Source organism: Chelonia mydas, chromosome 5 (assembly GCF_015237465.2).
Source record: "Chelonia mydas isolate rCheMyd1 chromosome 5, rCheMyd1.pri.v2, whole genome shotgun sequence".
In the NCBI taxonomy this organism is placed as follows: Eukaryota; Metazoa; Chordata; order Testudines; family Cheloniidae; genus Chelonia; species Chelonia mydas.
This window is the reverse complement of record NC_051245.2, coordinates 119944916-119968367: the sequence shown is the minus strand read 5'-3', so window position 1 is coordinate 119968367 and position 23452 is coordinate 119944916. Positions and strand designations below refer to the sequence as shown.

Genomic DNA, 23452 nt, shown 5'->3' with positions numbered 1-23452 from the left:
ATGTTGATGAGACTGAGGTTAGCAAATAAGGCAGAGTGAACTAGTGATTAGAGTTTACGGTCAAGGAATAGGAAGACTGGGCTTCTTTTCCTGACCTAGGCCCCAGTGCAGCAAAAACAAATAACTATAGTGAATAAATGGGAGTATTCATTGTTTGCAGGATCAGGATCTTAGCCAGTGTCTTGACCTTGGATAGTCACTTAACCCAAAATTTTCGAGTGTCTATTAATTCCACCAGCCTCCATTTTGGGGTTCCCCATTTGAAAAATATAAGGCCTTCTGCATCAGACAGATGACAACACAAGAAAGGAGCACGTTCGACACCTCCTTAAAACGGGTGGCACTCGCTGCTTTTGGTCACCTGCATTGTGCTGAAAGCTGATACAGAGGAATCTAATCACAGACTTAAAAACCATACTAGGAACTGCAGAATAGCATCACCTAAGGATCTGACAAAGGAGTCAAATGCACTCTATTTCCATTATTTAAATCACTTTTCTTTCTGGCAACTTTTAAAATGAAATGAAAAATAGGTTGTTTTCTCATCTAAGTAGTACAGTGAAATAGCCAATATTACAAGCATACAGTGCTAGAGGAACACTCTTGGCTGGTGAGAAGTCCCACCAACATTAAAGAAAGGCACAGTCATTTACAATAATTATACTCGGCTACAAGCAAATATAGCCCATAATTCCTCTCTTTGTTATTCCTGTGTGTTCTTGCATCTGTGAATCCATAATCCTTGTCCAGTGTAGACTGTTATCACTGTCTGCTGGGGGGGGGGGAATCATCTCTTTGAGGGCATTCAGACTGTTGTTTGATCATGATAAGGTAGGCTGCAAACCTTAATGCTACTTAAAGGATCCGCATAAAATCAATATGCAATTTGCATGAAATACTGACAAGAGATTTACAGAGATCAAGTAATTTCCTCAGTCAGACCAGGAGACTGCTCTACACTTCACAGCAAAGGTGCTTGTTTACAGGTGTGAGAAAATTATGAGGAAAATGTTTCGTCATTCACTTGGATCGTACTAAATCCCCCGCCCTGCTCATCTGAATCCCAGAAGCTTGTGGGCACCAGTTAATGTCTCTGGTGGTCCTTCTTTGTTAGAGGAGATGTGCTGACTGTGTTAGTTATGCTTCGACCCAAAAATGAAAACATACACACACACACACACACAAACACACACACACACACAGAGTCTTCACCCTGGATAGTGTGTTGCTGCAACAAAACTAGTGATATGATGGCATAAGAACCTGAACAGAATAGAACAGATCTAAATCAGAGGCTAACCACAGTACAGCTGGCCAGAGAAATTTAAATTAAACTATATTCTTTTGAAATATGCGATTCCGTCAAAACTGAAATGCTTTGTGAAACTGAGATGATTTTTCTGGAATTTGGTTTTGGAAGAGAACCGGGAAAACGTTGCCCATGACATTGAAACATCTGATTTTGACATTTTTCAAAACAAAAGTGTTTGATTTTTTTGTTTTGAAATTACCTCTTCTATTGACTATTTTAACAAAAAGTGGAAGTCAACCCCAAACAAAATTTTCCTTGGAGGACTTCAAAATTTGGAGGTTTTGTTCCAGTTCAGAATAAAGACAAATTTCAAAATCAAAATCCTTCATGAAACAGAAGCTCTAGTTTCATGCACAGCTCTAGTAATTGGGATGCATTGAGGTGCCTACACTGAAAATCTAGGCCCCTATTTGCATGTCTAAATGGCAGCTGTTGCATGCTGGGCTCTTTTTAAAAAGTCTGGCCCTGAATGTATAGGAGAAAACAGGACAGTATATTCCACAAACTTTGTCTTTCGTTTTATGGCTTTAACTGCACCCAGTCCTCACTCTTCTTGTTTGCCCATGTAATCACTCAGAATCACACTGTTTCTCTGCTGTTGTTTTTAAATTGGGAGAAGAAGAGCTGCACTCCTAAGTAAGAAATTATGTTATATTAAAAACGTTCTCTAACTGGGACGTTTGAGTACTCTTAAGCTTCATAGGATAGGTCTACATAGCCATTGGCATCAAGCCTCCCAGCCCAGGTCAATAGATGAAGGCTTGGGCTACTGTGCTAAGCACAGCTGTGTAGACAATGCTTTGAAATTGTGGCTTCAGCTATAGCTCACACTCTGAAGCCCTTGCCCTACCCTAAGCTTCAGAGCCCAGGCTCCTGCCCAAACCGCAACATCTACACAGCTGGTTTTAGAAGATGGTAGCACAAGCCCAAGTCTGTTGACCCAGAACGGGTCGCTCGCTGCCACAGCTGTGCAGATAAATCTTCAGGGCCTTTGCAGTAACACTCTGCTCAGTCAAGAATTAAATAAACCACTCTCCAAAACTTGAGCTCTCTGCCATGGATGACAGATGTTTTTACAAAGGGAAGACTAGATGAATAAAGGAACCAACAAGAACAACAGAAGAATGGAGGAGTAGAAGTTCCTGGAGTTAGAAGATGAAACAGGAGCATACTTTGCCAAGTTAAGTTCCATGGAGCTAGCATGACAGTGCTGTTACAAGAAAAGTAATAAGCTTCTATACTTAGTAGTATTTCTGTTTTGAGCACAAAAATCTCAAAATGTTTCCTTCCTTGTTTAGTTTCCAGTGTAGTTTTACAGAAGTTGACACAATGTGTCTGTGCAACAGCAGTGATTTAGGTCCCGATCCAGCAAAGCTCTTAAGCATGAGATTAACTTTAAGTGCATGAGTAGTCCCATTGATTAGTCACATGCTCAAAGTTAAGGATGTGTTTCAGTGTTTTTCTCATCCTTGCCCTAAAGAGATTGCAATTTTAGACCCTGATCAGCAAAGCACTTACAGTAAGCATGTGCTTAATTTTTAGCACAGGAGTAATCCAATTGAAGTCAAATTACTATCTCCCAATGGATCAGGGCTTTAGATTGAACGTTCCTTGATGCAGAAACCTTGTCTTTATACTTGTCATTAAAAAGCATGCCACAGTTTCAGGAGTTATATAAAATAATTATAATAAGCAGATCTACCACAATCCAAACTACTTTGAAGTAACATAACATTCTCAGAAACCCAGAGGACTGAAAGGGGTGTTTCAAGTATGCTCCCTTAGTGACTGGTACAGCAGACAAAGTATAAACTCTGAATAGTCTTCCCATCAGGCAGGTAGACACCTGGCCTTTCTTTCCCCCATTCATATAAATGGTGTTTCAATAAGAAAGTAACATAAGACGTGAAAAGCCGATTATAATGTTGATTTGACAGTCATCAGTTTCCCTTTGCCATCACTAGAATCCAGTTCAGCAGCCCTTCTAATTAATTTATCTTGGGATGCATTCAAATATTCCTTCTTAGCAGCCAAGAAAGAAATCAAAGCACACCTCAGGAATGCCACAGCTGTCTCCTAAAGTGTATTTTTCACAAGAAGAGACATACTCATTGGCCAGAAACATTGAGATTCATTTAATCAAAAGACAAGGGAATTGCAATATAATCCAAAACGCATTGAAGTCAATGGTCGTCTTTCAATCTACTTCAGTGAGCTTTGGATCAGGATTTTGGAGAATTAAGTTTCTGATTCCTCATTGCAAATCTCCTGTAACAGACTTAAATGAGTTTGGAAAGTTATTTGAAATATTTACAGTAATTCTTGATTAAGGAAAAGTTCTACTCAGGTTACTTTCCTTCCACCCTGACTGAAACAGGACCTGCCAGATACGTACCAGGGAAGCCTGCTCTGATGAGATATCTAGCCCAAATTTGCAAACCCAATAAATTTGGATAATTCAGATTTACTCATCGGACTCAACCCTCCAAGCCTTTCGTGGCTTGCTTCTTGCTCATGCTTTGCTCCTCTGTAGATTCATTTTGCAATCCCAGAATTTAGTTTCTAAGCTTGCAGATCATCCTGCTAGGCTGGACTCAGCAATGTTAAAACTTGAACCTTCCCTTCAGAGTTATGCAGTCTCACAATTAGCCTGAAAACCCCAAACCAGGTCTTGGAACTATATCTAGGTCTAGATAGTTGTAATGTACCTCTTGTGATTATTAAATGCAGTATTAAAAAATCACTGAGTTAAAGAAGACTACAGGTTAACGTCAGTGATGCCATACCATGTAGCAAGGGAATTCCTGGCCCTGAGAGTATGCCATCACCACTTCCTATACCTTTGGGGCCAAATTCTATCCTCTGATACTTTTGTGCAGCATCTTTAATGGAAGTGCTGCAAGCATCCAGAATTTGACCAATACCTTTTCACTGAGGCCCCCATTAGCAAGTTACTTAAGTACATCCCTAACTTTAAACTTCAGTGGGGCAACTCACATGCTTAAACTTAAGCATGCTTAGGTATCTTTGTGAATTGGGGCCTAAGCATGTCAACTGCTTTGGGATTCTTCTGGATGAAAGTTTGATATAATTGTCAGTCACTCCTAGAAGTGGGTGAAAGGTGTAATATGAACTTCCTCTTCCTCTACCAGGCCTAGGAAACCCCTTCCTTTTGGTGCCTTTTAGGGCATCTCCAGAAGCCTGCACCCCCAACCTCACTTTTATAGCCCTTGTCTTCCATATATCATTTCAGAAGATCATGATTAGCCACTGCCCCCAGCCCATCAGCCATCTTTATGGCATGTGAAGAGAATCACCTGCTACTATTGAAATCCAGTCCTGGAAGCATGGGGGAAAGACTAGTGAGGAAGGAATGAAGAACTTCTTATTAATTAAGCAGGGCACTAGAAGACTGCCTGACCTGAATGTCAGTCACCTCCCTATACTGCAGGAGCAGGACAGGCTGTCAATTCACTTCTGCAGTACCTCCACGGACTGCTGTGGGCTCAGAGATGCCACCAGCTTCTTAGCAATGCCCTGAACCATGTCACTTAATGCAGGGGAAGTGTTTTCATGGACTCCAGCCTTTCCTTGGCTTCCGCCCACCTGCAGATTTCCACCAAGCTTCGTGACAGGTATACCATCTTAAAAGACAGACAAAACCAAACCATGTTTATGATTGGAAATTAGATATCTTCTTCTTCAAAGTCATGTACAATATAGCTTTGAGGGACTCAACCATGAGCATATCAGTGTCAAGGGGAGAAAAAAGCCCTATTGAAAATTGACTGTACTACAAGGACTTTTGAGGGCAAACTTCCTTGCAGTTGCACTGCCTTTTAACTTTCTCTTTTCCTAAAGGAAGGGAAAACATCAGACAATGCAGGGCCAGAGTCAAGACCGTTGAAGTTAAAGGGCCTCTTTACATTGAGTTCAGAGAGCTTTGGATCAGGCCCATAAACACCAGTGAAACTTACGGACATATTTTCTTCCTTATGATACAAGAGTACTGGCAAATTTATTAGTCTTTGAAAAGCACTTAGATGTTGAAAGCACGGAGCTAAATTTAGAAATGTGGAACCATGGACCTTTCACATCCTGGGTATTGCTGATCCAACAAAAAGGCCTCTGCACTGCTGCTATGACAAGCATGTAATAGATGCTTTGTTATGAGCTGGGGCACGTGAGAGCCTGACCCAAAGCCCATGAAAGTCTCCCATTGCCGTCACGAGGCTTTGGATCACTGACTAAGAGGGCAGAGGTTTTCCATTTTCACAGCTGCACAAGGATTCCTCAAGGACACATTTTTTTCTCTGCAGGAATTTGTCAGAAGCCACAAGGTGATAATTCATGTGTTTCGTTAGCGTTCAGTGCACAGCTGAGTTCTAGTGATTTACTGAAGAATCTGAACCCAAAAGGACTTCAGTGTCTTGCAGCTGGGACATAATATTGGAAAGTTAAAGTATTAAGTGCCAAACGGAAGCCACCGAACACAGAACACATTTCACTAGGTCTCTCATGCAGGGAAAAAAATAAAAAGCAACTGTGAAGTAGAGCTGCTCTTCCATCGCGGGGTACTGGGGATGTTGTGAATGATTAGACAGGCTTATGAAGTCACTGGAAACCCCTGATGGAGATGAAGCCCCGTAGTTCAAAATTTGCCTGATTTCGGTTTTGTAGAATTCTTGCATCCAAGTCCCTGATCCATGCACTGCACAAAGCCTATTCCTTCCCTCCCGGCTGCATCCTTGCTACTGTCACAGCTGGTCCTGTCCTCCAGCCGTCCCCCTTCTCTTTTCCTTTCCCTCGGCTCTTCTTTTCATGCCTTGTAACGCCTTTCCCTATCGCTCTAATGCTTCATCTGCAACTTGGCTTTTATGGTCACCTACCACACTGGCAGCCAGTTCTCTGCCTTGCAAGTGCTTTGATGCAAAGCACACTGAAGTCATTGGAAAGCCTCCCATTGTCTTCACTGAGCTTTGGCTTAGACCATAGTGGCTGGTTAGTCATTGCTGTTTCCACAGCAGCAGCGGTCCGTGTGTTTTCGTCCTTCCTCGGCTGTTTCCACATCTGTAAATTACACCGTTTGTTATTTTCTTTCACCGGGATTGCAGTATATTTCATCTATATATTACCTTAGGATGATGAACCTGTTATTGTAAATATCAGTTGTATTGTACAGGGAATGCTGAACCTTTCAAGAAACAACCGAATGAAACACAAGGAGGTCTTGAATGCGTTCACTACTGCAGAGCCGACAGTACATTGGAGCCAGTGTACAGCAGTGATCTGCACCCTCTTTGCATGGCTCAGTCTCCCTTAAACAGCGGGGAATAATATCTCAGCCAGCCTACCAGATATTGCCAACCTGAGGATTGCTGGAAGCCAAGCCAAGACCGGAGGCTTGATGCGGTTTGAGAAGATAGGAAATTCAATCCTTTAGGGTCAGATTTTCAAAAGAGCCCAGCGCCGCCCATTAAGAATAATGAGAGCGGCTGAGCGCTGAAGACCTTTGAAAATCTGGGCCTTACTTTTTTCATTTGGGTGCCTACATTCTTATTTGGTGCCTACGTGTGGGATTTGGGAACCTAATTTAGATAAGGCCTAGTTTGAAACTAGGCCTTAGGAAAGAGTGAACGTTCAGTTCCAGGATTGAACCCTCCACTGTATCAGCAGCAAAGCATCAATAAGGCAAACCCTCCATGATATACAATCAGTGTAACCAACTTTAGGTCAAAAACTAATTGCAAATTCTTGCATTGCAGCACTAATTTCTCAAGGATGCCATGTTCTGTTCTTAGCAATGGGGAAATCTCAGGTCACTGATGGCTAGAAGCCGATGGCTTTATTTTCAGCCAAGTGGTCATTGGTCTAGTAGCAAAGTGAAGCACTAGTTATTCCCTTCATTGACACTGCAAGGCACATGTGTCCCAGCATCAGGATTTTATAACATTTGACTGACTTCCATGGTATGCTATTCTGCACTAAGGTCTAACCACTTACAGGTTTGATAAGGCACCTTACTGTTATTATGATCTGTGGGACAGAAATCCAGACACTCCAGCTGAGATTGGGGCCCCACTGTGCTGGACACTGTACAAACAGCGTAAGAAACCATCATTGCCTGAAGAGTTCACTGTGCATGACAGATGAAGGGTGGGAGAAAGCAAAGCATATCATCCCCATTTCACCAATGGGGAGATGAGGTACAGGGTCCCAGTCTAATGCCTCTTTAAGGCAGCTTGACCATGGTGCTTTGTGCTACTGAGGTGTTGTTGGAGCCAGGAATATGGTCCATTGGAAGTAACAAAATATTTCCTCTTTATTCTTTTTTCTAAGTGCTTGCATTTGATAGCTTGCCATTTCCAGCCTTGCAAAGCAGCAGAAAAAGACCAAGCTCATCATGCTGATATTATGTGTCCATAATCACCAAGCTGCAACGTTAACATCGACGGCTTGATGCTCTTACTGTCCCACTGCTGTATCGCGTTGCGCTCTTTCCCCCGATGGGTCAGGTCAGGAACTGATTCCTCAGCCTGCACTCTCCTAGCGGCATTGTCTCTGCAGCGCTCGACGTAGAGAGGAGCGTATAATTAAAGTGGTAGTATTTGTATGGTAAGCACAAAGTCTGCCCTCCTTACGCGCATGCTCCTGTCGGAGGTGTGAATCTACAGCACACTAGCTTGCCAAGCACTAACTGGCCATGCAGACGAGCCCTGGGGATAACTGCACATTGAACTCAGTGTTGCTATGCAGATTTATACCAGCCAAGGATCTGGCCCGGTTAGATTCCAAAATAAGTGAAATGTATTAAGGTTTAACAACTCTCTTGCCAAGGCAGGCGGCCTCCTCCATCTGCAATTCAGCCCCACCAGCACCTGTTTTGATAAGGGAATGAAGGTGATTCTTTAATTCAAGCCCTGTACCGGACCCATGAGACACTTTCTGAGCCGTTGCCATGCCTACACTGTGTCCTAAACATGGTGACTGTTTATGGTTCTCCCCCGCTACAATTCATGAGCATGAATTTTCACATGAACCTTTCCAAGATATTCAAGTGCTTCATTGTGAATAAGCTGCTGTCCTCCCCACACCCCCACACAATCACACAACTCAAAACATGTAAAATGATGGTAAACTGGTCAGTAAAAACCTGCCTAGATTTCCACAATATTTTTCTCCACCATTTTCCCCAGCGCTGGTACCCGCACAGAAGAGAGACAGCATTTGCTATGATAGCAGAAAATACAAAGGCCCATTCTATTAGGTTTTTACAGGTAATAAGATTGGCCCTGGTCTTGGCAGCGCTCAACCTGTTAATGTGTCTATTGTATGAGGCCAACCACTCACCTCCACCGCTGCCCTGGTTTTCAGGTACAGTGTATCCACTTTGAAATGCCAGTAAAATGAATAAATGTTCATTATTATGAACAATAAAATGTTCATGCCTCACAGTATGCCACATGCTACAGCTGTGGCAGGTTAGAAGCACAGAGCAGCAGCTGAGATTTAACAACTACTGACGAAAGTTTGTCCAAGACGTGCAGCCTCCTCACGGCAGATGTCCTGTAGGCATCTACGGGAGTTCTGCCTATGCATGAAGTGGCCATGACACCAGATTCCAGGCAGAGAGTGACATAGCTGGAAGCAGGGCTGGTGGAAATTTTTCAAATTTCAAAATTTCCATGACATCTTTTGTCAAAAGTTCCAAGTTTGATGGGAAAATTGGGACATTTCTCCGTTTTTTCCTGTTTTTCCTCAATCAACTTGAACTGAAAGTAGTGTTATATGATCTGCTAAAAGGTGGAGCTATCTCTGCAGCTGTCACTGCAGGATGTCATGATTACCACTGTGCACTACTACAGTGGTTCTCACAGGGGTCCGAGGCCCCGTGGGGGGCCACAAGCAGGTTTGGGGGGGGTCTGCCCAAATAAACTACAGAGCAGGGCCGGCATTAGAGTCGCTGGGGCCCAGGGAAGAAAGCTGAAGCCTAAGCCCCATCGTGCAGGGCTGAAGCCAAAGCCTGAGCCCCACATGGGGGAAGCCAAAGCCCAAGCCCCATCATGTGGGGCTGAAGCCAAAGCCCGAGCCCCATCATGTGGGGCTGAAGCCAAAGCCCGAGCAACTTAGCTTTGCAGGGCAATTGCCTGGCTTGCTACCCCCTAATGCCAGCCCTCACTTTTAATCTACTGGAGATGCAGAATAAACAGTTATTGTGGCACAGGTGGGCCATGAAGTTTTTATAGCAAGTTGGGGGGTGGGGGACGGGACTCAGAAAGGAAAGTTGAGACCCCCTGCTCTACTATATGGCAGGTAACCCCTTTTTTGTATACCTCATTTCTGTGACTGTATAATAGGGGGCACAGATAGATGTTTAAGCAGTTTTTTGGAAATAAAAGGCTCGTGGAATCATTTACGTCGTTTCAGCAGCAGATTAAAAACCAAACGGTGCTAAAAATGTAGATCTGAAAAAGTAATAAGATGCATAACATCTTACCCAGACTCAGTGAGGCAGTTATTGCATCCCATTAATCAAATATTGTTAAAGCATTTGCTAAACTTAAAATAGCTAGAGAGTAAATTCATCTCATTGCTTTGTAATTAACTGTAATTTACATTTAAGCAATTGATTTATAACCTACCTGAGCACTTAACATAAAACTTTTCCCTGGGTTTAAAATGGCTGTGGTCAAAGGACAAGATCCACCAGCCTCACTCATGGTTGGCCATGTCCTTTATGCAGAATGCCTGCAGTACCCATGAGGAAGCAGGAAATCTCAGGTTCCTGAGAAGTGCTTTCATTAAACTATTACATCATGAACATCCTGGATAAAACTGGATTTAGTTTCTCACTCAAGATAGTCTCTAAATCTCAGACTCCATATCCCTCCCGAACCTACTTCCTGTTAGATACCTGAAGGGTCCACCAGAGGGCACTAGGTTGATGCCCCCATGCAACCAGTGAGCCCTCTCACCGCAGAGGTTCTACTAGAAAGTGTCCTCTCTCTGCCCCCAAACCTCACTGGATGTCTTTGTTATATTTCTCCCCTCAATTCTCATTTAGCATAATAGGTGTAGAGTGCATGTGATCATCAGAAAGCCACAAATTCCTAATCAGAATGTGAACTTGGCCAAGCTGCCAAGCTGAATGCAAAAGTTTGCTTATGCCAAATTTGCTCTTGTGCAATACCTGATGCACTGGCACAAGTCAAGATTCCGACGTGTGCATGCACAGCATGTGTTGTGAGAGCACAAGTCAGACACGTACACGTCTACGCGTATGGCTGTTAAACCCTGGGCCTACGTGTCTTCACCCAGACTGATGGCGTTTGATGCAACAGATACACAGCGTAAGTCCAGAATAACCTCTCATTTTTGGATTTATGTTAGAATGTGCTAGGCCATTTAGTTCCCTGTCACATTTAGGCTACCTCTAGACGACAAGCTGGGGTGCAATTCCCAGCTCGCTTAGACGTACTTGAGCTAGCTCTCATCTGAGCTAGCACACTAAAAATAGTAGCGTAGCTTTGGTAGCAGAGGCAGCAGTGGTGGCATGGGCTAGCTGCCCTGAATACGTACCCAGAGGGTTCAGGCAGGTTTGCACTCGGAGCAATGTGCCCCAGATACACTTGTTCCTACCATTGTGTTAGTGTTATGTCAGATTTGTGTTCTTCTGCATTTTTTCATACCTCTGGAGTGCTACAGCTTATATCCTTCCTTTGGGAAAGCCAGAGGATGGTAGCTTCATAAACGCTTGAGAAGGGCCGACCTTCTATCCAGGGAACATGTACTTACACACAGCAACCACTGCACTGCGCACTCCTGACCCGTATTTCACCAGCACAGGTGTTCTTTTTAAGCTTCAGGCCAGACCACAGCATTTTGCAGTGCAAAGTCTACGTTTAGACATCAGGAATGTTAAATATCAGTTTAAAATTTGCAAATAAAATCTGTCCAGTGTCTTTATTTTCTTTCTAAGAGACAGCACTAGGACCTCAAAATCTGGCCCGTTTTTAAAGAGCTGTGCAACTCCCCAAGGGAATTATCTGACTGAACTCGGCCACCATTTCTGTTTGTTCATTCCTTTTTCGAGATTGGCTACTAGACAGCTTTGAGCTGCATGTCCCGTCTTCATCTTTCGAGACGCATGCTCCACTTCAGAGCTCCAGCAAGGGGAAATTGCTGAAGTGGAAACTGCACACTCAAAATGTCTACCGCGGCTGGCTGCCATTCAAACAGTTCTCATTAGTATTCTCCATACTTATTGAGTCCCCCTCCCATAGCATCCCCATGTGCCTGGTTACAATATCGCTGCAAGGAGCTGTTGGGGAGGACACAGTATCAAGAGAGACCATATAATAACTGAACTGGTATTTCACTGAGGAGTGAGTATCTCTTCATGAATGACTTCTATCCTCAGGCCTTCAAAGGGAGGACTAGCAGCTTCTGAGATGAACAAACAGGGCTGTGTCATACCCATACCTGGAGCTACCCATCTGTGTCATACCCATCTGCAGCTACCCGTGTAGCTTGTTTAGAGAATTGCTGCTCAGGGATTCTGAAGTGCTTGTACATCAAAGGTTGTCTCTAGCTTAGTACAAAGCTTCATTCCCTTTGATTTCTTACAGCACTAGGCAATAATACATCTGACTGGATAGGAGGCTGTCAAGGTTCCTTCCCCACTCTGAACTCTAGGGTACAGATGTGAGGACCTGCATGAAAGACCCCCTAAGATTATTCTTACCAGGTTAGGTTAAAAACTTCCCCAAGGTACAAACTTTGCCTTGTCCTTGAACCGTATGCTGCCACCACCAAGCGTGTTAAACAAAGAACAGGGAAAGAGCCTACTTGGAGACGTCTTCCCCCAAAATATCCCCCCCAAGCCTTACACCCCCTTTCCTGGGGAAGGCTTGATAATAATCCTCACCAATTGATACAGGAGAACACAGACCCAAACTCTTGGATCTTAAGAACAATGAAAAATCAATCAGATTCTTAAAAGAAGAATTTTAATTAAAGAAAAGGTAAAAGAATCACCTCTGTAAAATCAGGATGGTAAATACCTCACAGGGTAATCAGATTCAAAACATAGAGAATCCCTCTAGACAAAACCTTAAATTACAAAAAGACACAAAAACAGGAATATACATTCCCTCCAGCACAGCTTATTTTACAAGCCTTTAAACAAAAGAAAATCTAACGCATTTTCTAGCTAGATTCCTTACTAACTTTACAGGCGCTGTAAGGCTGCATTCCTGATCTGTTCCTGGCAAAAGCATCACACAGACAGAGAGAACCCTTTGTTCCCCCCCACCTCCAGATTTGAAAGAATCTTGTCTCCTTGTTGGCCATTTTGGGTCAGGTGCCAGCGAGGTTACCTTAGCTTCTTAACCCTTTACAAGTGACAGGGTTTTGCCTCTGGCCAGGAGGGATTGTAGAGCACTGTATACAGAAAGGTGGTTACCTTTCCCTTTATATTTATGACAGAGGCTTATTAATCCTAACCGCTTTTGCCAGAAAGCTCATGGCAGCAGCCCGGAGCTGAATCTGCAGCATTTTAGTTCATTTAGATGTAATCAGACTTGAATCACTGAAGGCAGGTCTGCAGTAAAAGCTTTCCTAGCCAAGTCTCCAGGATACTGTGGCTGTACAGCACAGGGTAAATCTAGAGAGATACCAATCCCCCGCATCCTAATTATTTACCTTTCAGTTTGGCTAGACTTCAAATTAAGAATAAAATGGAATAAAGTGTATTCTTTGGTTACACTAACAATACATACAACTTTAAGTTCCCTACAGCAATTTCCTTTAGATACACCAGTTATCTTACACGCTATTGCCAACACCAAGCATTCAAAATTAATGAAGCAGGCCCAAAAAATCATGAGGTTTTTTTTAAAAAAAATACTACATTTTGGGTTATTTTATTTGCCATTTGTTTTTTGAGTCTCTAGAGGTCATGTTTTCTTGCCTCTCACTGAAACCATCAATGCTGGAAGCTTTTTTTAAAATGAAAGGTGAGATTCTCTCATCACATGACTCCAGCAGCTGAGGCTTTAGGAAGCGCACCATATTTTGTGAAAGCCATAATAAAATATCAAGAGTTTGCAACTAATGTAAAGATACTTTGAAGGTGCAGTGTTTTCTCAAGAGAAGACTAAAAGAAAATATTAAAGGTATACTGTCAACTTGAAAAAAATTCAGATTTTCATCCAACAGTTTTGTACCTACTTTTGAGACACAAAACTCTTAACATTCCTCTCCCTGAAGGAGATTAGAGAAAAACAATATTTTTTTCCAAGTTAATTTTGTGCATGTGACAGCACTTTGTGCAGAGTCCGGTTCTGCTGAAGTCAGCCACACTTAATGTCTCATGCATAAGTACTATGAAACCTCCCTTTTGTGGAGGAGGAATTCCTGGGCACACTCTTCCCAAAGCCTCACATAAGGTTCTTTACTAAAAATTGCAAGAGAGCTGCTGTTGACTCTTAATTTGGAGTTAGCAGTATTCTCTTCCCTTAACCTCTGAAGAAGGCAGAGAGCCTAGGGTGAGGGGGATAGGGGAGCTCCCTCTTCCTGGAGTCAGGCAGTACCTGAAGAAACAGAGAAGATAGTCCCCCCCTCCATACACACAACTTCACTTGTCTTCCCTGAAAGTTTTAGGTACTCTGCAAATCAAACGCTCGGTCTCTCAGTCTGAGTTTCCCCACCCTTAAAATGGGGTGACTGACTTACCTCTCTCACAGGTGTTATGAAACTTAATTGTTGCCAAACACTTAGCAGTTAAAAAGCATTAATCCAAGAAAAGGAGGTATAGAAAAGCTTTATTCACACTGGGTGAAATTCACCCATATGCAGCGTCAGCACAAGCCCTATGCACCAGTGAAGTCCCACTGATCCTCAAAATAGGGCCTTGGGCTGGTTCTCTGCATGGGGCTGAATGTCACCCATTTTATTTTGAATTCACATATGAATTTAAAAAAAAAAAGAGATACAGATGACAGCGTGTCTGTGAACGATTTCCGCTCTGAGAGGTCTGGCGACAGACACCCTGAGTTCTTCCACGGAGCAGATACTGCAGGAGCTGCAGCAGTACAGTCTTCCACATAAAACCTACCAAATAGCTCCACTCTTCCTTGAAGGATTGGAGAGTAGTCCGGTCTTCATGCCCATCCTTGACCCCTAAACCATGCCGAAAGAGGTCACCAATCAGGGCTCCCTGTGGTGACTGGTTTATGTAATGTGGACACCTGTCTGCTTGGAAAGGGACTGAGCCCTCTAACTCGTTTCATAAAGAGTCATCAGAGACTCATGACTTGAGCTGGTGTTGAACTGTCAACACTAGGCTCCCTAATGTATTACCAAACCACCAACCCAACCAATCCCTGCCACTCATGCCTTTTGGCACTTTATAAAATTACCAAAACCATGAGGTGTTCAGAGACCCCCCACAGCAACAGAATACAGACCAACGTAGCTGGTACTGGCCGCTGGGCATATCTATACTGCATGTGGGGGTGACCTTCCAAGTCTGGGTAGACAGACTCATGCTAACAGGGTTTATGATAGTGCTCTAAAAGTAGCTGTGTAGATGTTGTGGCTTGGGCTACCTGGGCGGGAGCAGGGGGGGGTGATGTCTGGAGGGGGGGGAGGGGAGGGGAAGGCCCTGGAGAGCCCGATCTCCAGCCTGACCCGCTATGTCAAAGCAACATCTACTCTGCTCTTTTTAGAGCGAGCACGAGCCCTATTAGCACAAGTCTGTGGGCCCATGTTGGAAGGCTCACCCCCAGAAGCAGCGTAGACACGGCCTGTCAGGATACTGAGCTAGAAAAGGCCAATGGCCTGGTCCAGCGGGCTAGCTCTTATGTTCAGTGGACAGTGAAATATTTTTAGCCAGGGGATCATCAATGAGGGGTGGAAAGGAACTTCTGGACTAATCACCCGTGCCATATTCTAGTGTAGGTAATATCTAAGCCCCTGTGCCAGAGCAAGAACATCCCTTCCCCTGGATCCCAGCTTGCTCTCGTCTACCACTAGACACATATGTGACAGGCAGACGGCAGATTGACGTTTGATTTTTTGGCGTGCTCTTCTCCACAATGAGCAGGACTGTTTAGACTGACATATTCTTTCTTGCAAAGTGTTGTTTGCAAAGCTCTTGCTGAGACTCCTGGGGAAGTGAGCGGAAAACTGTTCACTGAACCTTAACATCATTTGATTTCCTTTGTGCAAAAGCTTGAGCCTGTGCACTGCTGTAAGGTGATGAGAACACTCGACTCCTTCTGACTTCCATGGGGGCTGGGGGCCACTCAGCTCCTCACAAGAGTGCTCAGCACCCTGCAGGATTGAGCCTTTACTGTATTCTACAATCAGCTAGGTGTTTTCACATGATTCCACTCCAGGTATTTAGCAATTGATGTGCACTGGAAACTTACCAAGGTCAACTCCCTGAACTGCCTAATAGTTCAAGAAGCGACCAAGGGCTGTAACACAGTAAAATGAAGCCAGTTATAATCAGAGCACACACAACACAATTTAAAAATTACTGTTTTTGTGTGTGAATTTAGTGTGTCTGAAAGGTACTGGGCTGACAGCCCTGGAGACTGAAATCTTGGTTATGCTCAGAACATGTCCAGCACTGCAACCTTCCCCATAGTGCCCTTCCAGTTTGTTTCAATCCTAGCTTAGTTTCCATAATCATTCAGTCCATCTTTCTACTGAGTCATAAGAACATAAGAAGGGCCATTCTGGGTCAGACCAAAATGGTCCATCTAGCCAAGTATTTTGTCTTGCGACAGTGATCAGTGATGGATGCTTTCGAGTGAAAGGACAGAACAGGGCAATTTTTGAGTGATCCAACCCCTGTCGTCCAGTCCCAGCTTCTGGCAGACAGAGGTTTAGGGAGACCCATAGCATGGGGTTGCATCCTGGACCATCTTGGCTAATAGCCATTGATGGATCTATCCTCCATGAACTTATCTAATTCTTTTTAGAACCTAGTTATACTTTTGGCGTTCAAACAGACCCTGGCAATGAGTTCCACAGACTGACTGTACATTGTGTGAAGAAGTACTTCCTTACGTTTCTTTTAAACTTGCTGCCCGTTAACTTCATTGGGTGACCCCGGGTTCTTGTGTTATGTGAAGATGGGGAGTGGGGGGAAATGTCCTGTGTTAGTTTGCGTGTCTTTTGTTCATTGCTCTTCAAATTCTTTTTTGGCCTGCCTAATTATACTTATATACTTGATTTGCCAGAGTTTATGTTCCCTTTCTATTTTCCTCAGTAGGATTTGCCTTTAACTGCCTCATTTACAATGCTCTTTAGCCATTGTGACATATTTTAGGTCCTCTTACTCTGTGTGTGTGTGTGTGTGTGTGTTTTATTTGGGGTACACATTTAGTTTGACCTTCCATTATGGTGTTTTTAAATAGTTTCCATGCAGCTTGCCAGCATATTACTCTTGTGACTGTTCCTTTTAATTTCCATTTAACTAGCTTCCTCATTTTTGTGTAGCTCCCCTTTTTGAAGTGAAATACTACCACGGTGGATTTCTTTGGCACTTCCCCCCTACAAGGATGTTTAAATGTAATTACATTATGGTAATTATTACTGAGCAATTCAGCTATATTCATCTCTTTGGACCAGATCCTGTGCTCCACTTAGATCTAAATCAAGAATTGCCTCTCCCCTTGTGGGTTCCAGGACTAGCTGCTCCAAGCAGCAGACATTAATGATGACTAGAACATTTTATCTCTGCATCTCATCCTGAGGCGACATGTACCCAGTCAATACGTGGATAGCTGAAATCCCTCATTATTACTGGGTCTTCTGTTTTTTGTCACCTCTCTAATCTCCCTGAGCATTTCACAATTACCATCATCATCCTGGTCAGGTAGTCGGTCGTATATTCCTACTGCTATACTCGTTATTCATTAGTCATGGAATTTCTATCCACAGAGTTCCATAGTACAGTTTGATTCATTTAAGCCTTCTTTCCGGTCTGAATTTGTCTAGTTTCAACTTCCAGACATTAGATCATGTTACCCCTTTCTCTGCTAGATTGAAGGGCCCATTAGCAAATATTTATTCCCCACATAGGTACATACAGGCTTAAATTTATAAACAGCGAGGCCAATTAACCACTAGAACAAGTTACCAAGCTTCATAGTGGATTGTCCAGCACTGGCAATTTTTAAAGGAAGATTGGAGGCGTTTCCAAAAGATCCGAGCTAGGAATTATTCTGAGGAAGTTCTAGGGCCTGGTGTTATACAGAAGGTCAGACTAGATGATCACAATGGTCCCTTCTGGTTTTGAAATCTAAGAATCTCTATGAATGTTCCCCCTCCAAACACCCCACCCCACGACTCCCACAGGGTTCACACAGCTCTGCTCTGTTTCCCTTTCCACTTCGTGCAGTCACAGTAATCAAGTGACCCCTCAACCTTCTCTTTAAATTACTCTCATGACCCTTTCCTCAAACCTAGGCTGGGCTTCAAGTAGAGAACAGAACTGAACGCCACCTGGATATGGGGTGGTCTCTGACTCAAGGGGAAATTTTTTCACAACCCTACAGCAGATCCTAAGAGTATGTAAATGGTAAGCTGACATTAACTGGTCCTGAAGATGGTATGCGTCTCTATGATGGTGTCTATGATCCCATTAAAACACATCTGTAAAATCTGTGTAGCTGTCTTTAGAGCACAGAAGAGTGGGCCTGGAATGGAGGTTACTCAACGTGAGTGAGACAAATTACTGGCTGCTCTGTCTTTTCCTGTTTCTTAGCTCCACCACCCTTCCCAGGGATTCCGCTTTGGAACTGTGCGAGAAAGCAGCGCTGAAGATTATGTCAGGCAGAGCTTCCCAGAGATGCATGAGTACATGAGACGGTACAATGTACCTGCAACTCCTGATGGAGTGGAGCACCTGAAGTGAGTCTCTGCATGCTAGCTTCATGTGATAACAGGCTGATCAAAGAGCAATTAATTTCACAGTCCTTGGCTGCACCAAGGCCCTAGTCCAAAGCTCCTTGAAGCTAGTGGACAGCTTTCCATTTACTTCAATGGGTCTTAGTTATTCTGAGTGTCCTCTATACATGCTTTCTAGATTCATCTTGCTTTGTATATTTTTTTAATGGGTAACAAACTTTGCTTGCCTGGATCGTATCCGATTTTCCATTTTCAAAGGCATCAGCAGCATTGCGCTGGCATGGTAGAGATGGTGAAGAAGGCACAAGCTCATTCTCCACCACTAGAAAGGAGCAGTGCCAAAGTAACAATGACAGCATGAATAGCTGTCCTCAGGCAAAGCAGCCCTTTCCACTGCAACTACAGTGCCAAGATGACCCTTCTGCTGCTAACTGGTGGCAAAATAAATCCTGGCAGGTGTCAGTGCTTGGAAGAGATTCATTAGGCAGTAGGCACTATCCATGAGCCAGGTGCAAAGTACTGATAAAAACAAACATTAGAAATCTCAGTGTCTCCCACACAATAGCAATAGGTGGATTGCCCCAGACAGGGATTCCTTATAAAGGAATTAGCTATTCATTTAAATAAGAACATTAGTGACACTAGATCAGCCTTATAATTTTCCACCATCAGTCCTCATGCTTCCAGAAAGGAGTGTGCTTTCAAATGTGTTTCCCTCACAATGTTTTGCAATTGATTACATACATTACCAGATAGGAGGCTGCAATCATGGGCATCATTACCCACAATTTAGATCCCATTGTGATCTGTATAACAAATTGCCTGTGATTATATTTTTTAATAATTTTTCTGACGCTCTGATTGGTTTGCATAATTAACTCCTAAGACTCTGCCACATCCTCAGCTGATGTAATTCAGTATAGTTCCACAGAAGCCAGTGGATATCTGCCAGTTGGGGATTTGGGCACTTGGTTTTTTTTTTTCCTTTGATTGGATGAGAACACATGGTGCACATTTCCACACATGCTTTCAGTACTTTCAAATTTGCTTTCCATAAAACATTCATACCAGTGAAACTCAGTCATCTGAATATTCATGGAATACAAATACAAGAGAAAAGCAAGCCTGGATGAAGGACATTCATTTTAAAATAGCAGCATGTATTCATGGAAAACCTTTCGTAGGGCTTGCCCAGCTCTAACTTTTACGATAGTGTAGGTAGATGTTAGAAGCAGCATAAGGAAACCGAGCCTGAGTGACAGCCTTAGAGATTCTTGGTTTCCTCCCCTGTGGTCTTTGTGCTACTGTGCAAGGAACTCAGTTTGATTCTCACCCTGTTGCACTTTCCTTCTTCCAAGTCAATGATATTCAAGTGAACAGACCTGGTCCTTATACAGATATTCTGCAAGCCAGATCAACCTCTCTGCACACGAACCTTCCAGTCTTTGATATTTAACTCAATTCTGTGTTTATATCAACAGCCCCTGATCCTCGTCTTTATTGGGCTTATAACTTAGGTTTTGGCTTGGTTTCGTGTTGGGGTTATATCGGAAGCTTCCTAAGAACTAGATCAAATATATTCCTGATTTCCACCCCTGAAACAATAGCTTCTGTATCAATGAACCCAACTGTACAGCTGCTCGTATTGATTCTATTTTCTTACTTTGATCTTGAATACAGGCATGATCCAGAGAAACTAGATGCCTTCATCATGGATAAAGCACTCTTAGATTATGAAGTGTCAATAGATGCTGACTGCAAACTTTTGACAGTGGGGAAACCATTTGCAATTGAAGGTATTTCAGACAGTGTCCTTCTCCTTCTGATACATTCTGCCTGCCAACATGGAATGCAGACCTCAGAATTAAAGAATATCGGCCAGATCCTGACCCCACTGAAGTCATAGCAAAACTCCCATCAACTTCAGTGAAGCCAGTATTTCCCCTTATTTGTCTTTCAATGTTTTAATTTCAGCTTTCAAATCACTTGCCTATTACATTACTGTACGTTCTCTGTCTCACTGTTATTTATTATTGTGGTAGCACCTACGAGCCCCACTCAGGGAACCCCATTATGTTAAGCATTGTATAAACACAGAACAAAAGTCTCTCTCAAAGAGCTTGCCATCTAAATATTTAATCTCAGACTAGTCTTATGTAGGCTACAGAGGAGAACACAGCCTGCTGAAAGGGTGCTTTGTCATTAGGGGAGTGGCCCTTATACAACAAAATGCTTAGACATGCTCAGTAATTGCCCAAACACACTAAAGTAACTCTATGGTAAGTGGTTTAGTCTATTGCTATAGAACGGGGTGGTATTTCTTTATAAGGACAGCTTCCCCACTGGGATTTATCTGTTCCTATGGGGCTGATCCTGCTTGCTCCTGTGTGGGAATGGAAAGCCTTGAAGGCATCAGAACCTATCTATGTTGACTGTGCTCGGACATAGGATGCCACAGGACTGGTGCAAACAGATGTTGATGTCTTGCCCATAGAGCTGTGATCCCCAAGGATTATTTCTTCATTGTTGCAAGGGAGAGGCAGATAGCTTGATGGTCAATGGCTAGGTAGATCCACTGGCCCTATCCCTTTGCATTGAAGAACTACTGCAGCCCTAAAGCTGTGATAAGTGCTTGGTGGTAGTATTTCTACCACATCCACAGTGGATCACCCTGCACCAAGCCTGTGTATACAGTCTTCCCTCAGGGAATAGAAATTGACCCTATACTTGAAAAAGCAATGATACCTGTACCACTGTCAGACAGGAGAGACTCTTTTTCACAGTTCAGGATGGAATAACATAGCTATTATATTGGGGGGAGGGATAGCTCAGTGGTTTGAGTATTGGCCTGCTAAACCCAGGGTTGTGAGTTCAATCCTTGAGGAGGCCGTTTAAGGATTGGGGCAAAAATTGGGGATTGGTCCTGCTTTGAGCAGGGGGTTGGACTAGATGACCTCCTGAGGTCCCTTCCAACCCTGATATTCTATGATACTGAAAGACTTTTCACCCATAATAGTTACTGGCAAATTCAAAAACTCTATTCCCCCTCTGTAGGCACACTCACCCCCCCAGAATGGATTCCCATAATCCCCCTTTCAAACAGTCAGCTTGATTATTCAGCTGGGGCTGGAGCTTGATTTAAAATAACTAATTCACCCTCTCCAGTTACCTGACCTCTGAAAATGCCAGTATATTAACAGTGACACACAGACAGCTTCACATTGCAGCCTGAAAGCAAAACTTATGAATGAGAGGCTCCAGCCCTGCAAAGCACATTAGCAGCTATTAGACCTCAGGCTTCATTTTTGTGACGGATGGTCCATGGAAATGATTTTTTCCCCCTCCTTCCAAGAACAACCAATCCAGTTGCACCATCACAAGGCAAGGAGACCTCTCCCAGAACCTAAACAGATTCAGGAATTTAACACAGGAAATGAAACGGATGGAAGCTGATTAGTTTAATCATTCAATCTAGAGGCACCAAAGATGCCAACCATAACAAATCCCTTTTGCTGGAATTGAACAGTGAGACTAGGTTGTTGCCATTTTATAGCACACTAGGACATTAAAAAGCAATCCATTTTTACTTCCCACCAGGGGTTATAATGGTCATAAATCCATCTATCCATCAGCAGTTAGGTTTACACTTAATTAAGCGTGCATATGAGAGAATGACTTGCTTTATGGCGATACCTACAAAATTACAAAACTTTGAATCCACTGAAGTCAGGAACAGTAAAAATAATAAATAATAAAATCAGACACTACATCTTCGACCATCAAACTGCCACATAGTTATGATGCATATTGTACTTGTTATTTTGTGCTGTCCTTTGTGTTTTTCCACACACACAGAGTAGCCATATACTTCCAGTCTGAACTACTTATCTTTAAGATTAAGGAAAGCAAAAGGACACCAGTAAATTTTCCACCTTAGAACAGTGTGTATGTCTCTTCTGTACAGCTAGTTATACAGGCTGCAGGAACTTGGAGAAAAACAAACACACACATACCAACCTCTTATAGAGTGCTTTTGATCAGTAGATCTCAAAGCATTTTACAATTGGAGGTCAGTATCATTATTCCCATTTTAGAGATGGGAAAATTGAGGCACAGAGAGGCAAAGGGACTTGCACAAGGTCACCTATCAGGCCAATGGCATAGCCAGGAATAGAACTCAAGTCTTCTGAGTCCCAATGCAGTGCTCTATCATGTGCACACCAAAGTTTTTAGCAATGTAAGGTGCAATGCACAGATAACAAAAGGAGGACTTGTGGCACCTTAGAGACTAACACATTTATTAGAGCATAAGCTTTTGTGAGCTACAGCTCACTTCGTCGGATGCATACAGTGGAAAATATAGTGGGGAGATTTTGTATACACAGAGAACATAAAACAATGGGTGTTACCATACAGACTGTAACAAGAATGATGGAAGGAGCTTGGCTTGTTTAGCCTAACTAAAAGAAGGTTGAGGGGAGATATGATTGCTCTCTATAAATATATCAGAGGGATAAATACCGGAGAGGGAGAGGAATTATTTAAGCTCAGTACCAATGTGGACACAAGAACAAATGGATATAAACTGGCCACCAGGAAATTTAGACTAGAAATTAGACGAAGGTTTCTAACCATCAGAGGAGTGAAGATTTGGAACAGACTTCCAAGGGAAGCAGTGGGGGCAAAAGATCTGTCTGGCTTTAAGATTAAACTCGGTAAGTTTATGGAGGAGATGGTATGATGGGATAACATGGTTTTGGTAATTAAATATTCATGGTAAATAGGCCCAATGGCCTGTGATGGGATATTAGATGGGGTGGGATCCGAGTTACCTAGGAAAGAATTTTCTGTAGTATCTGGCTGATGAATCTTGCCCATATGCTCAGGGTTTAGCTGATCGCCATATTTGGGGTCGGGAAGGAATTTTCCTCCAGGGCAGATTGGAAGAGGCCCTGGAGGTTTTTCACCTTCCTCTGTAGCATGGGGCATGGGTCACTTGCTGGAGGATTCTCTGCTCCTTGAAGTCTTTAAACCACGATTTGAGGACTTCAATAGCTTAGACATAGGTGAGAGGTTTTTTGCAGGAGTGGTGGGTGAAATTCTGTGGCCTGCGTTGTGCAGGAGGTCAGACTAGATGATCATAATGGTCCCTTCTGACCTAAATATCTATGAATCTATGAATAAGAGTGATCAGGAAAGGTGAGCTATTACCAG

At 43.1% G+C, this 23452-nt stretch overlaps 1 protein-coding gene across 1 annotated transcript in view; it reads left to right on the top strand.

Annotated features, from left to right (window-relative positions):
* The window catches only part of GRIN3A (glutamate ionotropic receptor NMDA type subunit 3A), a 92396-nt gene that overhangs the window by 46511 nt on the left and 22433 nt on the right, over window positions 1-23452 (top strand). Inside the window, exons 4-5 of the mRNA XM_037902173.2 lie at window positions 18096-18241; window positions 19919-20034. Of these exons, the coding sequence (XP_037758101.1) occupies window positions 18096-18241; window positions 19919-20034 (262 nt within the window). The remainder of the gene's footprint in view (window positions 1-18095; window positions 18242-19918; window positions 20035-23452) is intronic.